General features: G+C 45.5%; 1 protein-coding gene across 1 annotated transcript in view; it reads left to right on the top strand.

The window, feature by feature from the left end:
- The first annotated feature begins 19049 nt into the window (after nt 1-19049).
- The window catches only part of LOC133349286 (dystonin-like), a 30673-nt gene continuing 25608 nt past the window's right edge, over nt 19050-24114 (top strand). Inside the window, exons 1-4 of the mRNA XM_061562664.1 lie at nt 19050-19174; nt 20687-20764; nt 22971-23132; nt 23902-24003. Of these exons, the coding sequence (XP_061418648.1) occupies nt 19061-19174; nt 20687-20764; nt 22971-23132; nt 23902-24003 (456 nt within the window). The 5' untranslated portion in view covers nt 19050-19060. The remainder of the gene's footprint in view (nt 19175-20686; nt 20765-22970; nt 23133-23901; nt 24004-24114) is intronic.

Raw genomic sequence — 24114 nt, 5'->3', positions numbered from 1 at the left:
TCTGGTGTCCGTGGTTTATATGTTGCGTGCCATGTATTTTTTTGTAACATACAATTCGTTATACTACCTGTAATAATAAAGTTGTGCAATTACAACGTATAAATACTTTGGCCAACAGATCTTGAGGATTATACATATGGACTCAGTTTATTTTGTTTAACCTGGTGAGAACTTAAGTAATCAGAATAGTCTCATTTCTAAGAGTGACCTGGGACATTAATCTGACAGTAGGGGACGATAGTTGCTATGTATAATCCCAAGTACCTGGAATGTGTTACACAGTTCTTGTGTTAAATTTATCGATCATCAGGATTGTATTGTATATAATTCCAAAGGAGTAATTTGCAAGGTGATTTATTATGAATGTCAAGTTGGGACCATGATGATAGTACAGTACACAATGTATCTCTCGTTTCAAACGACATCAGGTGATCTTTAACCCCCACTGTTAGCACTCAACAATAACCAGTGCGATCTACCAGATTCAAACTGCAAACCTCTACAACAAGCTGTAAGCAAGCTAGCATTGGGTCAGGCCACCACCCCGTCATAAAGTATGGTCATTGACTAGAGTGGTGAAGTATCGTCAAATCTCGTGACTGACCCAGTAAGAGGCCTTTGTCCAGTAGTGGATACACAAAGGGGGTGCAACCATTGGTGCACATTACTGTACAGGGTGATTTAAAAACATGTTAACACTTACATGGGACTATCGTTTTTCATGCAAAAAGAAGGGATAATACACTAACAACACATGCCTGGAATCTTCTCCTGTGATCTCCAGAGCCCGGAGGCACATTGTGGTATTGTTGTAAATTTTCCTAAGTGTTAACATTTTTTTGAAACACCTTGTAACACATTCCTGCGGAGGGAGCTGGTAGGAACGTTGGGTTGCTCGGTCAATGGCCAGGGTCAACGGCGGCGTGGTGTATTCTGCAAATATGGCCGACTGTGAGGACTGGCACAAGCCGGCGTGAGTAGGTCAAACGTTGAGTTTTATAAGGGCACCATGGGGTGACCAGCCCCTCCCCACCTAGCCACACACCTCCCCAGCCCCACCCTCCCCACCCAGCCCCTCCCCACCCAGCCCCTCCCTGCACGATGGACGGACTGACACAATAATCCCCTGTGGGCTGGTGTAACCAGGAGGTTCCTACCAGTATTATATTTCATGTGAGCCTATGCTTTAGCAAGGCTCGTTTCAATAGGTGGCACCAGAGTGCACTGGCATTTCCACAATGCATTTGCTCGAACAAATTGGCACTGCGATTAAAGTTTAGGGTAATATAATCTTCTCTGTCACACCCAAATAAAAACAATGAAACGTTCAATCATTTGCTTATCCACTCCTGGATGAAGGCTCTTTCATGCCAAGCTAGCCATGGACAGGGGGTCGAAAAGCAAAACAAGAAGAGATTTTTTTTTCGAATTCGGTAACCCCCCCTCTCCTAAAACTATCAAGAGCCGCAATGCACTGTGGGTGAATCCGAGACGATGGTCACTGAATAAATTACGTCACGAAGCAGTCCTTACAGAGCCGCAGGTTGCCGACCCTTGGCCATGGAGGCTGATTTACCATACTTCACCACACTGGTCATGGCAGGTTGCTGTGATAGGTGGGAACATATATTTGGAATATGACACTACAACAATGGATGGGGGGGGGGGGGTCAGGTTGGGCTGCTTCATACGTCACTCGCCACTGACGTTAGCTGTGACTGGGAATTAAACTCAAGTCGTTGGAGTTATTAATGCAGCGTGCTCACCAGTGTGCCACCTCTCCATCCCAACATTTATGTATTTCAGTACACCACATTTTTCTAAATCAAATCACGTAAATTTAGGTTAAAGGATGGCTATTATAGATGCAAGGTTAGTTGAACATGACATTCCTTTGTTAATGCTTTAAAATTCCCACAATGGCCCTAATCTGTAAATGATACATTAGTGTGACTGCTTGAACTAAGCACTTACGATGATAAAGTTGGCTTACATGTCCTTCTATGGTGAGTGATCATAAAATCCATATTTCATGTTAGCAGAACACCACTTTAATGAACATTTGCAAACCTCACCATGCCCGATTCATTATTGATGTTTGGGTCAGATTGCGACATGAGTAACATGCCAATCCCAGTCATACCTCCCTCCTCCGTTAGACACAGTCAAATATTTCTAGATTTGAAGCTTTCGTGACTGCAATGATTCATATTTTTATGTTTTTTCGGTAAAGTCACGTAGGTAAAAAATTAATAAAAGTAAAATAAAATAAAAATCACGACGTTTCGGAGGCAACACAAGCTTCCGTTCAAGTACTTGATGCAGCTATCGCGCTGTAACGGTTCCACCTGAAGACGGAAGCTTGTGTTGCCTCCGAAACGTCGTGATTTTTATTTTATTTTTATTTCACTTTTATAAATTTTTTACCTACGTGACTTTACCGAAAAAAACCTAAGAATACAGTCAAATATATATGCAGTTATCAAAAATAAGAATAGGCTTTACCCTTTTTTGAAAATAAAACAGGTGTTAAGATCAGTTTAACACGTAGGCTCTCGCGACCAATATCATCCTTTAGAGGTTTTTGGGTTAGATTGCATAAATATATAAATGTGTCGTTAAGACAGTAACCCCCCCCCCCCCACCACATTGTGCAACACATCTACGCCTATCAGGAATGAAACAGTAAGACTTCTCCACAGATCTGGCTGTCGCCTGATGAAGCTAGTTGTAATTACTGGCGAAACGTCATACTCAGTTTGTAAATATTATGGCTTGGCTCTCCAACACACAGGTGATAATATATTCATTGTCTTTGAAACGGATTGACCTACACCAGAGACAGCCTTCTCTGTGTAAAGGAGAGCCGGGCTTCTTCTTTTATTGCTTCCCAGCCTTCTCGAACCGGTTCCCCCCATTCTCCCTCTTTTTCCTGCCCGTTCTCTCTTATATCTCCTCACCTGCTCTTCCCCCTTCCACTGCCACCATTCCACTCACCCTTCCTTTTGGTGGGAGTCCTTCCCCTGACATCCCTTATATCTGTGGCCTAGTCTCACCGGTGCGAGACCAGAGAACGCCAAATGCCGAACAGTACAAAGACAATGCACGTATCAAAGCATCTATTTGCTTGGGTCAGCAGCTATATCATGGGACCTTTTTTGCAAGTATCAAAATATGAAAAGTAAGAATAGGTTTTACCCTTTCCAGAGAGAGATCCACACCACTTAACACGTGTGTCAGGTGGAGGAGGGTGCACAGCACACATCGGTATTCTCCTCGCACACATTTGACCCAACAATCAATTATGGTTCATAAAGTTGGTCGCGAAAGCCTCTGCGTAAAACCTCACCTATCATTGCTTTGGATTTCGCACTGCTCGTTGTGTATACAAATTGCCATCATTGATCATCAGATTTGTTAAATCCACTGCTGGATGAAGGCCTACCTCAAGCCATTTCCATCTCTTGCCCTCCTGCATTGCACAGCTGTCAACCCATACGGTTTAACCCGTATTCTTGTACAGGGAAAGGAGTTTTTAAGGTCCGATATGGCATACAGCTGTTACAATACGGGCAAAAACAAATGTTCTGTTTGTGTTTCTCCCTTGTGGTGGGGCTTTGCAGGATGAACGTTGAGATTTTTAAGCGCACGGGGTGACCAATAAGGTCTGAGTTGGTCTGTAATAAGGTAGGCACTGATAAGGGGTTGACAGGCATGTGCAATGTGACAAGCCACCTCGCAGCTTCAAACTGAATTCATCACTCCATCTCTAAGCACGTGAAAACAATTAGCTGCCAAATTAAAGAACACTGCAATATTTTAATCCTTACGTCATCGCTGTATCATGAGCATCAAGTGCTCAGCATTTTACAAATAATTTTTCTGAATAACCTTTTCACAAATGCTACTGATTTTATTGTATATGTACACGTACAGACTTTTGCCAATCAACTGCTGGCTGAGTTGCCGGGCTGCATAGTGCCAGCCGTAGCGGTTATTTTCGCACGGTACGTGGCCAAGCGTGCTAATCAGAGGAACGGACTTTGCAGCACTGCCCTCTGCTGCTCATCACGTGGCCCTGCATGGCGGTCACCCATCCATGTGTAGTAAGTATTCAGGAGGCTTTGACGACGGGGTCGGAGGCACACTTATTTATTAACACCAACTTGTGCACAGTAACGCGTACACACAGTACTTAAAGGTGTATCGTCCCCTTCACTCGTCTAACAGGGAGACACAACATCTAACCCCGCTAACCTACGCCCGAGTCCTCCACTACGGAGCTAGGGGAGGCTACCTATCCCAGCCCTGGTCAAGCTGGGATCCCGGCACCCTGAGTCTCCAGACCGGCTCTTATAAGAACGTCAGTCTGGGCTCTCGGGGCCACGCCACCGGCTTGCCCTGGTCGGCCCTGACAAGGACAGCGAGCCAAGGGAGCTCCGGGGCCTATTGTAGCTGGTCTTCAGTCTTCGCTGGTTTAAGCTAATACTCGACCTCGAGCCCTCCGGCTCACCACCTTTAATAGCACTCGGCCCCCGGGAGGGGCCCGTGGGGGATGCAAGTGCGGACGTCGGTGTGAGCACCTCCTCTGTGTACGGCCCTAACCACGCCCCTTGTGTTTGTTAGCCATCCGTACCCATACACAATTACACCTCTACACATGCACTTGCCAGGGTCAGGCCTGCTTAGCTTAGATGTATTGAATTATAGGGGGTTGTTCGGATCAGTGAAGAAATGCCTTTGCGAGGAGGCGTTTGTATATCGTTCACCACTGACGATAACCGTGACCGGGAATGAAGGTGGCTGGGTTTGAGGTGTTTTTTACGTTTCAATAAATGCACCGATCATCGTCCATTACGAGCACATTGCGCAAATTGATTCCTAAAATGGTCGTGCTTTTGGTAATAAAATGCAGCCTACACCACTCCCCCATCTCCCTGCCACCTAATGGTTTACGGTGACATAAGCGTCACCAAGGTAAAAAAAATGTGTGGTGACTGGAAAACCACAGACCCAGCCCTGCTGAGGCTGGCCCGGCCCATCTCCACCCCCACCCACTCCTCACAACCACCCACCTATCCAACCATCCATTTCTCCCTCCCTCCCTTGGTGAGACAGTACCCACCACAGCAGGGCAGGACGCACTTTCCTTGGCCGTGGGAGTGGCGCTACCTCGCCGCTCTGGAATGCTTTTATGTGGATAACAAAAAAAAACCTCCAAGCTGAACTTAAAGACTCGATGCAGTTTTACCATTTGCAACGACGTTTACATTCAAGACGTGTTTTTTAAATCACGCAGTTGTGTATTGCTATTTATCGCCAGTTTGGTCATAGTTGCCATAAGTTTACAAAAACACACGAGGTACCTCATTGTTTCACTCTTAAAGCTGTTTAAAGTTTAAATCCTGTCTAGAAATAGTAAAAATATATAGATATACGACTGAAGTATTTCACTCAGTCAAGGTTCATTCCTTCAGCTCTGTTATCTGTTTTATAGGGGGGGAGGGGGGAAGATACATATTGGCACGCGAGGCAAACAATACATCGGAACAGACGAGAATGTGTAGAGTCTTGGAACAGCGAGCACAAAAGCAGCAGGGATGTTCCCGTGCGGGAGCGGGCGCTGTGATATCGAGAGGGACAAGACGGAATCCGTGTTTTAATCAACCGACATTTGTAGGGCTGTGCATGAGTTGCTGTAGAGGACAACACCGGACGTGAAAAATCAGAGGTTTAAATACCCCCCGCGTCTATCCACCACCCGGCAGTCTCCATGGGAAGACCGTGGTTCGTCGATCGGCGACTCGCGTGCGGTGGGGTAAACTGTGGGTACTCCCCACCCATTCCAAGACATCTTGCCCAGCGTGTTGAACTTATTTTGCACCGTACGCAGCCAACGTGCTAATCGAAGGTGCGGTTAATAGAGGGGTTCTGTATATCTCCCTCTACCTTCCACGTTCAGTGAACAAGCAATTGCAGCGCTGCAATTTGACCTTTGACATAAAAAAGCTTTGCTTCAAACGACTCTATTATTAGTCTGTCGGGAGGATTGTGAATGACAAGAGACCTTTACATTAACATATCATCGTCCCCCACGATGTATCCACTATCACTAGATAGATACACTCGTTTTTTTTAGAACTGTTTTTTGTGTTTTGTTTTGTTGTCCTTTTCCCCTCTCCCGCACCTCCGATTAGCGCGGTTGGCTACGTACGGTGGTAAAAAGTTCAACGTAGATTCGTGCACCCCTCGCGGACCCACGATGCCACCACAATACGTCTCGCTCGTGCGCGCGAGCTACTTACTGCGCGGCGTATCTCTCCATCTCTGCTTGGGTGCGTTCACTCCTTTTGCTGCCATTCCATCGCTAGTCTCGTCAATGGGCCATTGTCTCAGCTTTTAACGACATCTTGTCTTGCTTGCGTCTTTCTAAAAAAAAACAAGTGTTCAATTTGTGTTTGTTGCATGTGTGTGTGTGTTGAACTTATTTTGCACCGCACGTAGCCGACCGCGCCAATCGGAGGTGCGGAGGGAGGGCAACAAACTAAACGCAAAAAGCAGTTCTAAATAAATTAGTTTTCGATGTAAACTACAAGTGCATAGGCTCCAGTAGCTTCCAGAAGGAAGGGCGTTCCAGACGACCGCAGAAGTGCATGTGAAAGCGCGCGATGTAGTGACCGTCTTTGTTCGATGGCCATCCAAAGGTTGCTGAGAATATGATCACGCGTTCCTCTCTCCCAGTGGAATTTCCAGCAAGATCTCCCTATACTTCTTGGTGCACTTTTCAGCTTTTCTTTAATGTTCTTTGCAATTGTCCCAGTGTCTCATCCGTGTGACATGGTAGGTAAAATATTATTTTGGATAACACATTTCATTTGCTAAAGACACGCGTACTTGCTCTAGCTCAACTAGATTTCATGGTCTCACCAGTTTGTTGTATTAACTGTCACACTTTCTAATAAATGCTGTCTCAAAATTCTCACCAATCTTGAAATAGTTTAATTATAACAACTTGCTGTGGTAGTATAAAGTATTTACGACACGGGTATATTGGTGGTAATATAGGCAGAAACAGTAATATACGTGAGAGCATATTCAACATTTAAAGTGTAAGACCAGTAAGTTACCAAATATGTAAGCGTAAGGTGTCTTTTTTTAGGAGAGAGGCACACCTATCGTATGATGCATCATGAGGTTAGAGGCAGACAAATCTCGCAAGTTACATCGCCCAAGGGACACGGCAGTAGACGTTCCTTCTTTAAAAAAAAAACTCATGCTGTCACTAAAGTTCACGATTCACGGGTCTCTTTTGCGAGGCTTTTTACCACTCTTGATGTGCAACAATTACGTAGTCAGTAGATACATTTAGCGTTGTAATTACATAAATGGGCTGCGCCTATTGAAAAGCGGCTTTAGTTGTTTTACAGAGGAATTCAGTGCGGAACGTAACACGTGGTCCCTCACGAACATAGCAAGTGAAGTCAGGTCAAGCACAATAAGCTGCGACGTCCTTCCTCATGCCTGAAATGCTTCGTTTGAAATTTTCATCCTCCGTATTCCATGCCACGACCGTGTAAGCACACGATCTTGCACGCGTTCCGCACAGCGAAATATGGAGGTGTACATGACCGGTTTACATGTCTTCACGTTTAAAGAGGCAGCACTGTCGAAATGGAATTCGTTTAATTCCTCCGTGGTGGTCACGGAATAGATTTGCCAATGCGGCATCGCGGGATCAAGCACTGAAAGGGTAAAAAAAAAACCCGAATATTTGCAAAATGTCGACAGATGGCGCTGCACCAAACACAGCATAAACTTGAAGCAGATAACGAACGCACCAGGTACTGATTTGAGGCTGAGTCGACCTAGGGGAGCCTCAGGACCGGTTCAGATAATCGTCAATGGGTGTTGACCGTGAGTGGGAATCGAACCGGTGTAACAGGCTTTAGTGTACCCACAGGCCGTAGTATACCCGGGGTTCAAACGGCCTAGGCTAGATTATACCCGGGTATTTTATGGCCTTGGCCAATTTATACTCTGGGGTATATTATGGCCTGGGCCAAATTATGCCCCTCTAGGACAAATCATACCCCCATGATAGTAATAGTGTTGAGCGATATACACACGAATTACTAAAATTTTCCAACATTTTATTTAAAACTGTAAACACATAGACTTTGATTGCTTCAACCTGAAAATTTTTAATAACCCTAACCCTAAAAATGTTTCAATTGATCAAATTGAGATTCTTACTTCCATTTATACGCTTTTTAGATATCGATTGAAGTTCGTTGTCGGCTGTTCTCTGTCTGGATAATTGCCTTTGAACTTTCACATGGGGCATATTCTGGCCTGGAGGGGTATGGTCTGGCCCAGTCTAGTTTAAACCCCCGGGGGGTATAGTTTAGCCTAGGACACTTTATCCCCCCGGGTATACTCTGGCCTGGGCCAAACTATACCCGGGTTTAATCGGGGCAGAGGTTATTTTAGCCTTTTACACCGGGGTGGCCAGGTTCGTAGCGCAGCGCGCTAACCAATCCACTACCGCTCCCCACTAAAACATACACACATGTACTGTAGTTACATTGTCAATACAAAGAGTGTGAGCGTACTTGTTTAGGTAGAGGCTTTTAAGTGTTCTCATTTAGGCAAAGAAGGCGTATGACACATCCACTCTTGGATTAAAGACTGCTCCACAGTATGTAGGTCATGGGCTTTGCTTAGCCATAGTTCACTACGTTGGTCAGTGCGGGTTGGTGAGAGACCCATGGTTTACGTGTTACACACCACCGATTTTAGCCATAGTCAGGAATTCAACTCAGGTGGTCGGGTTGATCATAGAGTGCGCGGACCGCTGCGCTAACTCCGCCACAATATAATTACCTTTGGTATGCGCCATCACCTAATTGCATGTAAGTGCATGACTAGGTGCAATTTACGGGGCTGTGTTTTTAAGGTCTCATTATGCCATTCGCAGAATATTATTTCATTCGCCCATGATCCGCGCCTCGCCCGAGGGGGTGGTGGCGAGAGGCGAGTGAACCATGACGTGAAAGCAAAGGAATCTGTGGTTGACTTAGCAGCAGCCAAGACAAAATGTTGTTGGCAATTTTTTTTAGCACCGACAAAGTGAACCTCAAACCTACACCAACATCAATGTTCCTTCGCAGCCACCACCTCTCCTCGTATCGTGTACAGCCGCGATAAACATTTCCCACTGCAATTCAAAACATTGTTGAAAGTGCCTTCAAATAACGAGCCCGGTTGCCGCCCTGTCTCTCTCTCTGTGTGGGGGGGGGGGGTCAAGGAGGAGGGTGCAAGGAGGGAGACGTGGGGTGCCTCGAGGCGGCAAGAGAGAACTTGTCGGGACGGTTCTAGCCACCCACCCACTCACTCACCCGTCCGCCGTGGCGGGCGGGGGGAGGGGAGGTGGCTTTGTGAACCACCGCCCGTGGCTGGGGTGGAGTTTGACGCGTGAAAGGCTATCGCCGGTGGGGTGTCAGGTTGTTTGCGAACTTTCAGGGGCCACCTCGCCCTACCCCTTCCCTGTGTCTCGGGCTTGACGACGCGAGCCTCTTCCTGCACCCGCAGCAGCAGTAGGCCAACTCTGCCGTTTTTTGACCGGACATTTCTGTTGTTAATCATCATCATCATCACCACCATCACCACCACAGATCATCAGCGTTTGTGACGTCACCCCCCACCCACCCCCCACCCACCTCCCGTGCCCTGTTCAGTCACCCGGCAGGTCCTAGCGCTGCGCTCCGATCCGTCCTGCTCGGCCAGAGTGCTTCGAACGACCGCCCTCATGCAACAGCACCCTGTGGAGATGGGGCTCCCGCCTCAAGGGAACCAGTTCGGCGCCTACGACGGAGACTTCCCCCGCTACGCCGGCAAGGGCGGCAGCCTCCACTTGGCCAACTACAGCAGCAGCACGAACACCGCCAGGTGAGGGTGGTGACGGCTGCTGGGCGGATTGGCGATGGCGTTCATGGCAGTATTGAGTTGATGTTGGCGATGGTGGTCATGGCAGTATTGAGTTGATGTTGGCGATGGTGGTCATGGCAGTATTGAGTTGATGTTGGCGATGGTGTCCATGGCAGTATTGAGTTGATGTTGGCGATGGTGGTCATGGCAGTATTGAGTTGATGTGGGCGATGGTGGTCATGGCAGTATTGAGGTGATGTTGGCGATGGTGGTCATGGCAGTATTGAGTTGATGTTGGCGATGGTGGTCATGGCAGTATTGAGTTGATGTGGGCGATGGTGGTCATGGCAGTATTGAGTTGATGTTGGCGATGGTGGTCATGGCAGTATTGAGTTGATGTTGGCGATGGTGGTCATGGCAGTATTGAGGTGATGTTGGCAATGGTGTCCATGGCAGTATTGAGGTGATGTTGGCGATGGTGTTCATGGCAGTATTGAGTTGATGTTGGCGATGGTGTCCATGGCAGTATTGAGGTGATGTTGGCGATGGTGGTCATGGCATGGCAGTATTGAGTTGATGTTGGCGATGGTGTTCATGGCAGTATTGAGTTGATGTTGGCGATGGTGTCCATGGCAGTATTGAGGTGATGTTGGCGATGGTGTTCATGGCAGTATTGAGTTGATGTTGGCGATGGTGTCCATGGCAGTATTGAGGTGATGTTGGCGATGGTGGTCATGGCAGTATTGAGTTGATGTTGGCGATGGTGGTCATGGCAGTATTGAGGTGATGTTGGCGATGGTGTCCATGGCAGTATTGAGGTGATGTTGGCGATGGTGTTCATGGCAGTATTGAGTTGATGTTGGCGATGGTGTCCATGGCAGTATTGAGGTGATGTTGGCGATGGTGGTCATGGCAGTATTGAGTTGATGTTGGCGATGGTGGTCATGGCAGTATTGAGTTGATGTTGGCGATGGTGTTCATGGCAGTATTAAGTTGATGTTGGCGATGGTGGTCATGGCAGTATTGAGTTTATGTTGGCGATGGTGGTCATGGCAGTATTGAGGTGATGTTGGCGATGGTGTTCATGGCAGTATTGAGTTGATGTTGGCGATGGTGGTCATGGCAGTATTGAGTTGATGTTGGCGATGGTGTTCATGGCAGTATTGAGGTGATGTTGGCGATGGTGTTCATGGCAGTATTGAGTTGATGTTGGCGATGGTGTTCATGGCAGTATTGAGGTGATGTTGGCGATGGTGTTCATGGCAGTATTGAGTTGATGTTGGCGATGGTGTTCATGGCAGTATTGAGGTGATGTTGGCGATGGTGTTCATGGCAGTATTGAGGTGATGTTGGCGATGGTGTCCATGGCAGTATTGAGTTGATGTTGGCGATGGTGTCCATGGCAGTATTGAGGTGATGTTGGCGATGGTGTCCATGGCAGTATTGAGGTGATGTTGGCGATGGTGTCCATGGCAGTATTGAGGTGATGTTGGCGATGGTGTTCATGGCAGTATTGAGTTGATGTTGGCGATGGTGTTCATGGCAGTATTGAGTTGATGTTGGCGATGGTGTTCATGGCAGTATTGAGTTGATGTTGGCGATGGTGTTCATGGCAGTATTGAGGTGATGTTGGCGATGGTGTTCATGGCAGTATTGAGGTGATGTTGGCGATGGTGTCCATGGCAGTATTGAGTTGATGTTGGCGATGGTGTCCATGGCAGTATTGAGGTGATGTTGGCGATGGTGTCCATGGCAGTATTGAGGTGATGTTGGCGATGGTGTCCATGGCAGTATTGAGGTGATGTTGGCGATGGTGTTCATGGCAGTATTGAGTTGATGTTGGCGATGGTGTTCATGGCAGTATTGAGTTGATGTTGGCGATGGTGTCCATGGCAGTATTGAGTTGATGTTGGCGATGGTGTTCATGGCAGTATTGAGTTGATGTTGGCGATGGTGTCCATGGCAGTATTGAGGTGATGTTGGCGATGGTGTTCATGGCAGTATTGAGGTGATGTTGGCGATGGTGTTCATGGCAGTATTGAGTTGATGTGGGCGATGGTGTTCATGGCAGTATTGAGTTGATGTTGGCGGCAGTGGCTTGACTTGTGCGTGTTTGTGGTTTGCGCAAAAAGCCTTCGCGGATTTGCATCACGCCGAGAATCGCAGTGAGTGCGCGTGGTGCTGTGTTTTTGAGGTTGCGATTAATGCGACGTTTAATTGTGCCGCTTGATATAATTAATTAGTTAAGAAGCCAAGAAAGAACATATGCTCTCAAGAATAGTTTTGCTCATACATTCTTCATCCTGTACATGTTCATTTGAAACATTACACTTGTACAGTATCCGTGCAACCACTTTTAGTAAACTACTTCCTCAGTTACCAAAACTTAAGTCGAAGGAAGTTTGACATATTTTTGGCTGCTATATTTTTCTAGATAGCGTACCCCCCCCCCATACCTCCGATCAGCACGGTTGGCTACGTACGGCGCGAAAGAAGTTCATTATACATTTAGCGAGCCCTCGGCACGGGCGAATGTAACCGTAGCCGCGTGATGGATGATGCAGCGAGCGTGCGGTGTGGCCATTTTTGCGCAGGTCCAAAGGAAGCCTACCCAAGGGTTCCGGTCTCCCCGTCAACTTTCAAATGGAATTCTCCAAGTTTGAGGAGCTGCTGAAGAGGCTTGACACCAACCTGCAGGCTGTAAGCTCCCGCACGTGACGATTGACATATTTCAAGTCTGCACCTGCCCTTCCCGAGTCGCCCTGTGCTAACGCACGCCTGTCACGACTCACGTCGATATTGTAGTAGTAGTGCGTGCTGTGTACAGTGCCATCATAAATCAAAACATTTGTGGGGGGGGGGGGGTGAACAGTGCACATGGACGAATCGCGTCATGCAGCAGCATGGGCCTGTGTCCACGCTATGTTTTATCCCGATACGGATTAATGTGTTGATTTGTGTTTTTTTCATCTCTGTGATCATGCATACACCTTCATATGTATGACTGTTGGGCCTCATCAGAACAGAGATAATCGTAAACGTGACCTTTACCAGAAGTCGGATTATCCTCGTAGCACGCTATGTTTTATCCAGATACAAATGCTACGGGCCCCGCACTTTAAAGGGCCCCGTGCTAAGTGCTTTCAAGCTATCAATTCCAGTTCAGTGATTCTGCACTTGCTCTATTACTATAGTACTATACTGCCTTGAACTTTTATGAACGAAGGTTAGCGATTTGTCGTATTATCTGGCTGTATAGCAAATGAAAAATTACACTTTACTGTGCAAGTTAAAAATGTATGTGTTTTAATATTTACGTGTTTTTTTTTTATTTAGGGCCCCTTTATAACATATGCTACAGGCCCTGCATTAGCTTCATCCGGCACTGGTCTTTACCCTTTTGATAACGCGGATGTTGGCGTCTAATATTTTGGCCCTACACACCTGTGTCTTGACTTCCTGTCACAACCGTGTTGTATTTATTATACACGAAGAGCTAGTCTTCAAGGGCTCTCACCTGGTTTTGAATAAAGGAACTGCGTTTAGTTTGATGTCCTTCCCCGAGCACCTCCGATTAGCACGGTTGGCTACGTTCGGTGCGAAAGAAGTTCAACGACGTACGTACGTGATGCAGTACCTGTGGTTTTGCTGCCCTTTCATAGTAAAGTACTTCCTCGCCCACATTGTGGGTGTGAAAACAAGGTCCGTCACTCTTTGTGAATCCTTTTTTTCCCATTCTTAACATGGGATTGACTCAAAATAGACGAACTGTTGATATTGGGTGTTTTTGTGCATGGGAACATCTCTGTTGTAATATATGACGTAACACATTCGTGTGGCTTTAGCACACATTGCGATCATAGTTTGTAATGATTAATAATGTGTTAACCGTTAGCAATTTAAATTTCGATTTAAAGCTTTCGTGACTGCAGGGATTCATCTTCTTGGTTCTTCCACCTCCAACGCAGCTTCCACCTCCAACGCAGCTTATATATAAGCTCCTAGCTTGGTAGTGTCTCATTCTTCACCTGAAGACGGCTGCTTGCGTTGTAGCCGAAACGTCGTGAGAATTATTTTATTTTATTATGTTTTATTTTTATTATTTTATTACTTCCCTTCTACGTGACTTTACCGTTAGTAATTTTTTAAACAATCCAATGCAAATTGGATTTATATAATGTCTAAATGTGATCCCATCTCAAGACGCTGTGGAGAAACGGCCATTTATTTTATAGAGATAGAGACAGTGAGTCATAGGCAGAGTATTGCATTCATCTTATACAGGTAGTCCTCTACTTACGATGGAGATGCGTTACGACGACCCCATCGTAAGTCAAAAATATCATAAGTCGAAGATAGCCTAGCCTACCCAGGAGTCTTAAAGAATGGTGATAATTTAGCAAAACAGAGCAATTTACCGTACCGTACTGTATAAACTATATACTGTATGTATTTATTAATTACAATATTGTATTGCACATTAAAATGTAAAGTAAAAAAACAAGGTAAATTCTTAACCGACCTATAAGAACTGAAATTTAATAGAAAGTTTTTTCAGGAAACAATCCTATCTGCTATAAAAACTTTTAACATGCATTGAGAGTGAGGCATCACCACACAAGGCGGGAGATGCGTACAGTACATCCCGGCAGCGTCCCAACGTACAGTATCGTACCTCGTATGCTGCTGCGTTTGCCTGCTGCGCAAAATTAAAAATATTTTACAATTTTGTCGTATCGCTATCACCATCGTAAAATCGAAATATCGTAAGTCGGACCATCGTAACTCGGGAACTATCTGTATACCTAATTTGTTAACGTTTGTAATTGGGTTGACTGATGAACCAGCATTTGCCGAGTCACTCCAGTCACTTACTCATCAGTGGTCAGTCACCGCCCTTATTACTCTTCTTTCACTCTGACCATGGCTGCTATGCCTGTGAAGGGCACGATCTACCAGACTGACTTTGTTCCTCTCATTCACGGTTGTTGTTCACAGTCGCCACACTGCAGATTAAAACACTTCTCTCCGCTTCTTCCCTCGCACTGCTTAACTTTGAATTCCCTCCCGTCGTCTCAGGTGTTCCCCCAAGGCCCTGTAATAACCTTGCTCGCTTCAAGAAACGCATGAACTCTTTATTTATTGCAACCTTCATAGCGCTCTTCGTTTCTGTGCCACTTGGCATTTTAGGGCCTTTGGGCCCTGCGCTCGACAACTGTGATTTTAAAAAAAGCTAACGTAAAACCAACGTGCGGTTGGCTACGTACGGTGCGAAAGAAGTTCAACATACATACGCTTCTCATTAATTTATTTCACCTTGACTTGTAATTTTTACGGTTTAATCGAGTGAGAACTCAAGGGATCAGGATACTGTGGTCTCACAAAAATGTAAATTTTCCCCCGACAGGATCTGCGGCGCGTGGACACAGGTCACCAGCCATGGCACATCACCGAGACTGACGAATACCTGATGCAGGCACAGCGCCAGCTCAAGTGGCTCTCGGAAAAGATCCAGCTCTACGATACGCGGAACCCTGACTCCAACGCCCTGTACAACAGGTACACGCAGCGCGGCCTTACGCCACCAGCTTGGCATGCCTGAGACACTGCCAACTCGGTGACGTTATTATTATTTTAAATTTTTAACGACAGTGTCTGCTCGAGGGCAAGGCTCTGGGGTGAACTAAATAGAAAGGAAATTGCCATTTCTATATATAATTGGACGACCAATTATATAACGGCCTGCGTGACAGCTTGGATTATTATTATGCAGGCAATTTAGTGTACTGTACGTGTAAGACGATGCCTGCCTTTATCTAACGTGCAGTTCGCTCCTGTGATGATGGATTACTCTCGGTTTGTATGGTTCTGTTGGGGGTAGAGCAGGGGGCGCAGTGGTCAGCACACTTGTGCTGTGAACCTGGTGACATAAGATTGATTCTCAGTCGTGGCTGGCGTATTTATCTACAATGGTCTCTGAGGCTCTTTACCAACCATCACTGCCTCAAAGAATGCGGAGGTCAAAAAACTGCGGAGCCCTTCATCCAGCAGTGGATTGACAAATAAACCGTGAATTGTTTCACGATTATCTCAAAGTATGGAATGGTTTGTGCACCACAACTATTCACTGCACGCATGTATACGGAATCAAAATCTATTTCCCTAGGCACTTGTGTTGAATACATTTGCTGAGTGGTCTGGAACTATAAATTATGTTCAGCTATGCGCTGTGTGTTTTAAATATCGTACTTACAAGCCAGATAAGATAAACTACCACTTAAACTAGCGTGGTAGAATATGATCAAACAACTTCCATGATGGAGGTGGTGTCGGTAGGTCTTCATCCAACAGTGGATTGACAAAGGGCTGTAAATTATAATCCGTTTCATAACAGTGAGAACACAAGCATACTGTAATTGATGTCCACTAATTTAACTTCCATACAGTGCATATTTTATTGCCCTGCCAACAGCAAATGATTAGGTGATGTAAATAATTGATATCGTAAAAAAAAATTCGTGATTGCTGCATGTGCATTTTACGCCTCACGATTGTTATACTTCACCCCTCAACTGCCTCCTGTTTATTCGTGCATTCGCCCAGAGTAACGGTGCGTGGATACAGCTCTCCGATGTGTTTATTGGTCGCACTGCGTGCTGCTCGGAATGATGTCCGACGTTTCGCTCAACGTGCCGGGAGCCCATTTGGGAAATAAAGTTGGGGAAATTCTTTGGCAAATATGTCACGTTTTGTTCGCCGCCACGATGTCTGACATTTTGCTCAGATATCGCTCCAAACAACACAGGGTGCACCCCGCAAACAGAATCGGAATCATGATTTATCCTGGATAAATCCGATGAGCTATTAAGCTCTTTTTCACAGCTGTCCAGTGGGGGTGGGTCAGAAAGTTACAACAAACAATACGAAAACACGATTGGAGTGCAAAGTATAGAAAAGGTAATCAAATAATAAAATATAAATACGTAAAATAGATAAGAGTATCTAAGTGCAAATTGCAAAAGTATATCAAGTCCTGACGATTTTCAACCCTAAATAACAAACTTTGGCAAGACAGAAAAGCAAAGTGATTTGTTTACCTTTTCTATACTTTGCATTCCGATCGTGTTGTTGTAACGTTCTGACCTACTGGACATCTGTGATCAAATATCTTCATAGCTTATGGATTCTTGCGGTATGAATACATATTTTAATTCTGAGCACAACCGACAATACCTTTGCACTGCAGTTGTACAAGGATTTGCTCCTACTGCTGCTGCTGCTTGACTCGCATCGCTCCTCTCTCTTTTGGAATTCCAGGCTCGTGCAGCTGCAGGACGAGCTCCAGGTGATGGGGCAGTACCGGGCCTCGCTCAATCAGCTCCCTGACGGTGGGGTGCAAACGAGCAAGTTTCAGCAGAATTTCTCAGGCCAGCAGTCCTTCACGTGCCCCCAGTGCAATGTGCAGCCAGGGCTGGGCGGGCAGCAGCATCAGTTTTCTGGCTGCGAGGAGCACGTGGTCATGCGCAACAGCCAAGTCGTGCAGGAGCAATTTCAGAATCTGGGTCTGAAGCCAAGCGTCGGGCAAGGGCAAGCATTACAACGGCGTGAGCGCGGTCTCCAGCCAGGAGGCTGCGGGTCACCTCCGCTCCATTAAGGACCTCCTCAGCTGGGTGAACAGCAAGGAGGTTGGTTCCATTTAAACAGACTGAAAAAAACACAAAAAAATCCACACAACCCACACAACCCACCCGCCGTCATCAACATCGCACACCAATCGGAGCACTCGGAAATGAGCCAGATCTTGGCGGATTTTTTTGAGAATTATTCACAGTTGATCCTGGTGAGTGTTTGGATGTGAGGGTCGCCCGGGAATACCAGGTATTGGTTTAGGCCAAGGAGGGGCCCAGGAGATGTCAGTATAGCAAGAGATTGAATCTTTTTGTGTGGAGCTGAGCGTCGGTCCATCCTATGTGTGGATTTTCTCCGAATACTCCGGTTTCCTACCACATGCCAAATGCTCATTAATAAAATTAGCCAAACATCTCGATGTAGCAGGACCCGGGCACCCCCTTTACCAACTTGTACTGACCATTCTGGTGAAGTATAGTCAAACAGCCCCTTTGACCAATGTAATGGGGGTGGAGGTGACCCAAGGGCAGTATGTTACTAACACACAAATATGCTTTTGTACATTACTCACTATATATTTGCTTGTCGCAGAAGTACTGTACATTGCCTGGAATGCATTGCTGTGTGCATAATGTGTGTACTTTATAGGCGCTTTCAACAATGTCAACAGAGACAATTAAATTTCGATTTAAAGCTTTCGTGACTGCAGGGATTCATATTCTTGGTTCTTTCGGTAAAGCCACGTAGAAGGGAAATAATAAAATTATAAAAATAAAACAATAAAATGATCACGACGTTCCGAAAGAACCAAGAATAAGAGACAATTAACTTTTGTTTGCAGAGTGCTTTGCATAAGATAAATGCCAAGCGTTGTTATACCTACATGTCCGGACCCAGCTCGCTCTCTACACCCTATATGCGCTCGCAATGTGGGGGCTGGGGGGGTGCAGCTAGCGCACACGTGTCCGCCTGAACGTGCCGAGTGTCAAATGTGTCGCATTTTTCTTTTGGTGTCATTTGCAGCGCGGGCGGGAATAGAAGCCAAGGGCTTTTTACTGTTGAGAGTGTTGCAATCACAGCCGCCATCAACGAGCAGCTTGTGCAGTAAAATTATAAGTGGAGGCAATTGGGGATTTGATTTTCTTGTCAAGGAGCATAAACCATCACGCGAACTCCGGTCATTATCACAGCAGCGGCAGCTTTTAGCCATCCGTCAAACAAAGACGGCCACAGCATCGTGCGTTTTCAGATGCGCTTCTGCGGCTGTCTCCGATATTTGGAAGCCACTGGAGCTATGCACTTTTAAATCTAGGTTTAAAACTAATTTCTTTAGAACTTCCTTTTGTGTTTAGCATTTTGTCCCCCCCCCACACCTCCGATTAGCATGGTTGGCTATGTACGGTGCGGAAGAAGTTCATCATATGTACATACATCTGACAGTCTGTACAATGCGTTGTTGTTGACATTGAATGCTGTGCGATGCTTTCAGGACCACTTGAGCCGCATGGTGTGCGCTAGTGATATGAACAGCGTTGAGTCGCAGCAAAAAAACTTCCAGACCATGCAGACTGCTATTGCTGGCTTGGGAAGCCAGGTGGACAGGGCAAACGAGCTGGAGGTAATTTCCTAAGTCATTATCTAAGGAAGTAATGGCTCATGAGTTTTTGTTGTTGTCATACACACTTTGCAAAAAACGGGGTTAATCATTAAGTAGATTAAACAGAAAAAAATGAGCCGCATGGGATGGCTAGAGGTGTTTCTCTCACTACTCTTAGGATGGCCCTGAACCAAAAGAAAATGCTTGAAAAACGTATTCCGATCAATTGGTTCAGTATTACAAGTGACCCGAATGTTGCATGTCAAATTACGCCAACTTACCATCAAGAGGTGCTCTCAATAGATCCCTCAAGTGGAGGCCGTTCTGCTAGCAATGGCACAATCAAGAACTTGCTAGAACTATGGCTTTTATATTCACCTTAATCCATAATGTAAATATCTAACATCATAGTTAAATAGTTAACATCCTTAATTAATTTTAATCTTATGAGCTGCCATCTGAGGCAAGGGTTTAAACTAGCATCTTGACATATACTTCACATTAAGGCTTTTTTTTCATGCCACTCTTGTAATGCACATCATTGTAAATGTACTGTAGTTCCATGCCCATTCACAGAGGTGACCTCGCAGTGCAAAGTCATTACCGATGTGGACTCAAATGCACACTTTGAAAAACGCATTCAGAAAATAATTTCTTGTGTCTGCAGCGTTTGCATCTCAGCGATCTTTATGCTCCAAAGTCCAAATATTTTAACAATAAACTGCAAAGCAGTATAATTCTTTTTTTGGCGTACATAATTACGTACATAAAACTATAAACCCTTCATTTATGTCCATGGTTACATTTGTATTTAGTACTGATGTAGGGGATCTGCGAGCCATCCTCACGCACTCGCACTCAGCATAGCACACCAATCACACGCACAGATAATAGACGAGACGGGGGTCACACGGACTCGGTGTGCCAGATGGAGCTGTGTATTGGGAACGAGGGCGGAGATGGAGGGTTTAAAAAAAGGGGCTGTGAGACGCGTGTTCGGGGTTGGTTTTAGGAACGAGTGTGGCTGTGGGTTGAAGAACCAGTCTCAGACTCCTCTTCACTACAATAGCTCGAATGCGCCTCAATCACCCGTCCCAATGCATTCCTTCTTTTTGGCGTGTATTTTAGTCCGTGGTATTATTTATGGATTGCAACAAGAACAAGAGGCATTCTAACACAGGGCATGCACGAGCGCCACTTTGTTAGGGCTGGCACGCATTGCGTCTGAAAGAGAACATTGCAACCGCAGAGAATGAACACATTGTTGTGTATAGCATGTGCTAGAAATGTGATTGGCATCCTCCACTATGTAACGGCTGTTACATTAATACAATTAATAAGAATCATCTAAAATTAAATCACTCCTTATGTAACATCAATACTTTATTGCGGTTTTTACAAACTAGATAATAAATGACATCAGCCTACAACCTTACAATGGTCATTTTCAAATTAACAAACACCCCATTTGAAGTCCTCTGCTGGAATGATTCACAACCTTCTTTCATTTCTGTGTCTCATTTATTATTTCAGTCTAACATGCCACCAGAAATGAGGGATGAATATTGTGACCTTTTGCTGAAGCTCAACTCAAAATACCATAACTTACTGGTAAGTCACATTTATACCTTGCCCTTTGTACTCAAGTTACTTATTGTTTCGCGAGCTAATGGGCTGATTTTGTGTGGTTGTTATGCAATTTAAAGCAACTGCTACTTTTGAGTCATTGTCAATGCCTAAAATAACACAACAGGAGGTTAGTATTTTAATGACAGGTATGATGTATGTGCCGAACAAAAATACCTGGACAATGGGAACAAAAACTGAAGAGTGCATGAACAAGCAATGGGGAGATGCAGATCGTGATTGAAATTACATTGAGAGGCAGAAAGAGGAACGAGTGGATTAGAGAACGTTCAAACTCTTAAGAAGGCAAGTGGGCTTGGTCAGGAAAAGTTGCTGCAAGCGATGATGTGAGACGGTCAAGAGTAATGACAGAATGTCAGCCAGAATCGGAATCTTTATTTATCATGGATAAATCCAATGGGCTATGAAGCTTTTTTCACAGATGTTTAGTAGGGGTGGGTAAGAAAGTCCAGTAAACTATGAAATGGAATGCATTCAGAAGACATCCTCCGAGGAGATGGAGTGACGGAGTCGCCTCGTGTGTATGTTAGGTATCGGGTGGATGATTACATTCTAGGATCCTGAGAGATGGCGGTGGCTTAGCGATGCCCTCATCCGGCAGTGGGTTGACCAAGGCCGATGATGATGTGTTGATCAATAATTGTGGGAAACTATTGGTAATTGCCAGCTTAAAAGAGTGATGTAATTTATAACTGCTCGTGTTAAGTTTTAGTTTAGTGGACATTTAAAAAAAAATTGTGCCTAAGTGTCTGACAAAGCCAATGAATGCCATTTTTAGCGTATAATAACCCTTATTACAACGGAATAGCAATAATAAAACATAATGAGTGTTAATAGTGTTATTCAGACTTGATTTGAAGCTTTCGTGACTGCAGGAATTACTCTTTGGTTCTTTTGGTAAAGTCACGTAGAAAGAAAATAGATTAAATGCTGGGTCTTTCTGTCCCCTGGCCGTCCACACGGCCGTCCACACAGCTCTCTCATTGACATGCTTATTTCTCTGCTCCAGCAGACCCACCTCTCTCTTTGCCCCCCCCCCCTCTATCTCTATTTAAGGCCTCGGCACAGAGACGTTGGGTCTCTGTGTGTCTATGTTGTGTGTCTCTCTCTGTGTGTCTCTGTGTTGTCTCTTTCTGCTTGTGTGTCTGTTTGTGTCCCCGTGTCTGTGTTTTGTCTCTCTCTCAAATTTAGCTAAGTTCTACCTGATGACGACTGCTTGTGTTGCAATCGAAACGTCGTATTCTGTTATTTAATTTATTTTATTTCTACGTGACTTTACCGAAAGAACCAAAGAGTGTTATTCAGCTTTCATAGGTATGCAGCTTACAATTTTTTGTTTATTTTATGGAAAGTAAATAAAAAAACATTAAAATAATACACTACAATCTGGTCCTAATTTTAAATACTACAGGTAAAATAGCTGTTAAAAATGCATACATACGTACATTATTTCTTTACAGTTCTGTTGTTGCGTTTGTGAAGTACGTTAAATCCTTAACCATGAACACATTTCACAAATAACACAACAAGCCTTCTCTACCGTCAAAAGTTTCTCATCATTGGCAAAGGACAGCTGGCTATACTTTACTCTCCCCTTCCTCTCGGGAGGTAACGCATCCAAGGGGATGTAAAACCACGGAGATGGAACGTTGACTCCAGATCGTGCAGGGTTGCTCGGCAAATTATTCTGTCGCAGGATCGCAATGGATGACGATAGCTTGGGGGTTAGCCTTCACCTAGCAGTGGATTGATCATGGCTGTTGATCACAATGATTAAAGCCTAGTACTGCACAGTGCATAAGTGTACGGGGACATGTTATTTGATTTGACATTTTGCATAGCGCATGTCTGTGGTGCACAGGTCATTGCATATACTGTATATATAAAGTGGATTATCTTATAATCATTAAATTAGGTGTTACCATTTGTCAATCTGCTGCTGGATGAAGGACTTCCCATGATGGGGGCGCAGCGGTGGCAAGATGTTAACTCCCTCACCTGCTATGCAGGAGGTTGTGGAGTCAACATGACTCAGAGTATTTGGCTGCTATAAATTTCCGTCTGATAAAGCCGCTTCTTTGAGCTATCATTTATGATGGCGAGGTCGCTTCAGAAAAAGAGCTACATAGCTCAGTGGGCCTATGAGGATGATGATGATTGTGTGAAACAGGAATCCTCTGGAAGACACATCCAGCACATGAAGGATCTACGCAGCTTCATGATGCAGGCTACCGAGGAGCTCAAGTGGCTGAACCTGCGTGAGGAGAAGGAGCTCGTCTTCGACTGGAGCGACCGCAACACCAACATGTCGGCCAAACGGGACGCGCACGCGGTGAGCAAACCTGGGGTCGCAGTTCACACAAAGAGTGGAGATTCTCGGGACTTTTTTTTCCAGGGGCGTTTTCGCATTTCAGATGTTTGGCCAACTCTGTTATTGAATAGTTTTACACATGACTGGAGCGTCCAAAGAGAGCTGGCGCTTGCAATGGGATCAAAAGACAAGAAAAAATCACCGTATAGCCTGGTATAGCCACAGACTGTCGGGGCAAGCACGATTTTCAAGCAATCTATGAAGGCCAGCATGGTGCATGAGGGAGTGGTGCTGCCAGAACGACGCCCAGCCGCCTCTTCCCCCCAGTGGTGATGTTTACGCACTGCACCGGGTACTTAGTTAAGGCTGAGCCGGCCAAGGGGAGGCCCAGGACTTGTTCAGATAATCACAACTGACGTAAGCGGAAGTCGAGCTCTGGTCATCGAGTTTGTAGCGCAATGCGCTGACCACTGCATCACACTGCACCCCGCAAGGGAAAGGCACGCACATTCACACACGCACTCTGCGTAGGTCACCTCATAGCCCTGCAGGTGGGTATGCAACACAACAACAACAGCCACAATTTGCCACTAAGTGGCGGTGACATGCGCGCACGCCCACACACACATGATAATCTCAGCACAATCCAATAATCTGTGCTCAAAAGTGCTGGATCACTGGTGGCCATCACAATCATTTTGGAACAGGTCATCTGATGCACACCATTGGGAGACCCTCATCCAGCAGTGGGATGAAGCTGGCTGATGAGGATGTTGTGTTCCTCCTGTAGGAGCTGCAAAAGGACTTGGAGAGAAAGGAGGCCGATATTGACCGCATCCAGAAACTTGGCGAGCAACTCCTGAAAGACCACCCAGCAGCCGAGACCATCGAGGTGACCCCTGGGGACTGACAACAACAAAAATCATCCTCTTATCCATGGTGATTTGTGGGAAGGAACATAATGGATCTTATTATCCACAGTGTTACTGTGCAAAAATGAACT

The sequence above is a fragment of the Lethenteron reissneri genome, chromosome 29, assembly GCF_015708825.2.
Source record: "Lethenteron reissneri isolate LAM-NWPU_2019-01 chromosome 29, ASM1570882v1, whole genome shotgun sequence".
In the NCBI taxonomy this organism is placed as follows: domain Eukaryota; kingdom Metazoa; phylum Chordata; class Hyperoartia; order Petromyzontiformes; family Petromyzontidae; genus Lethenteron; species Lethenteron reissneri.
Note: the sequence above shows the minus strand (reverse complement) of the source record. Positions and strands in the feature narration are given on the sequence as shown.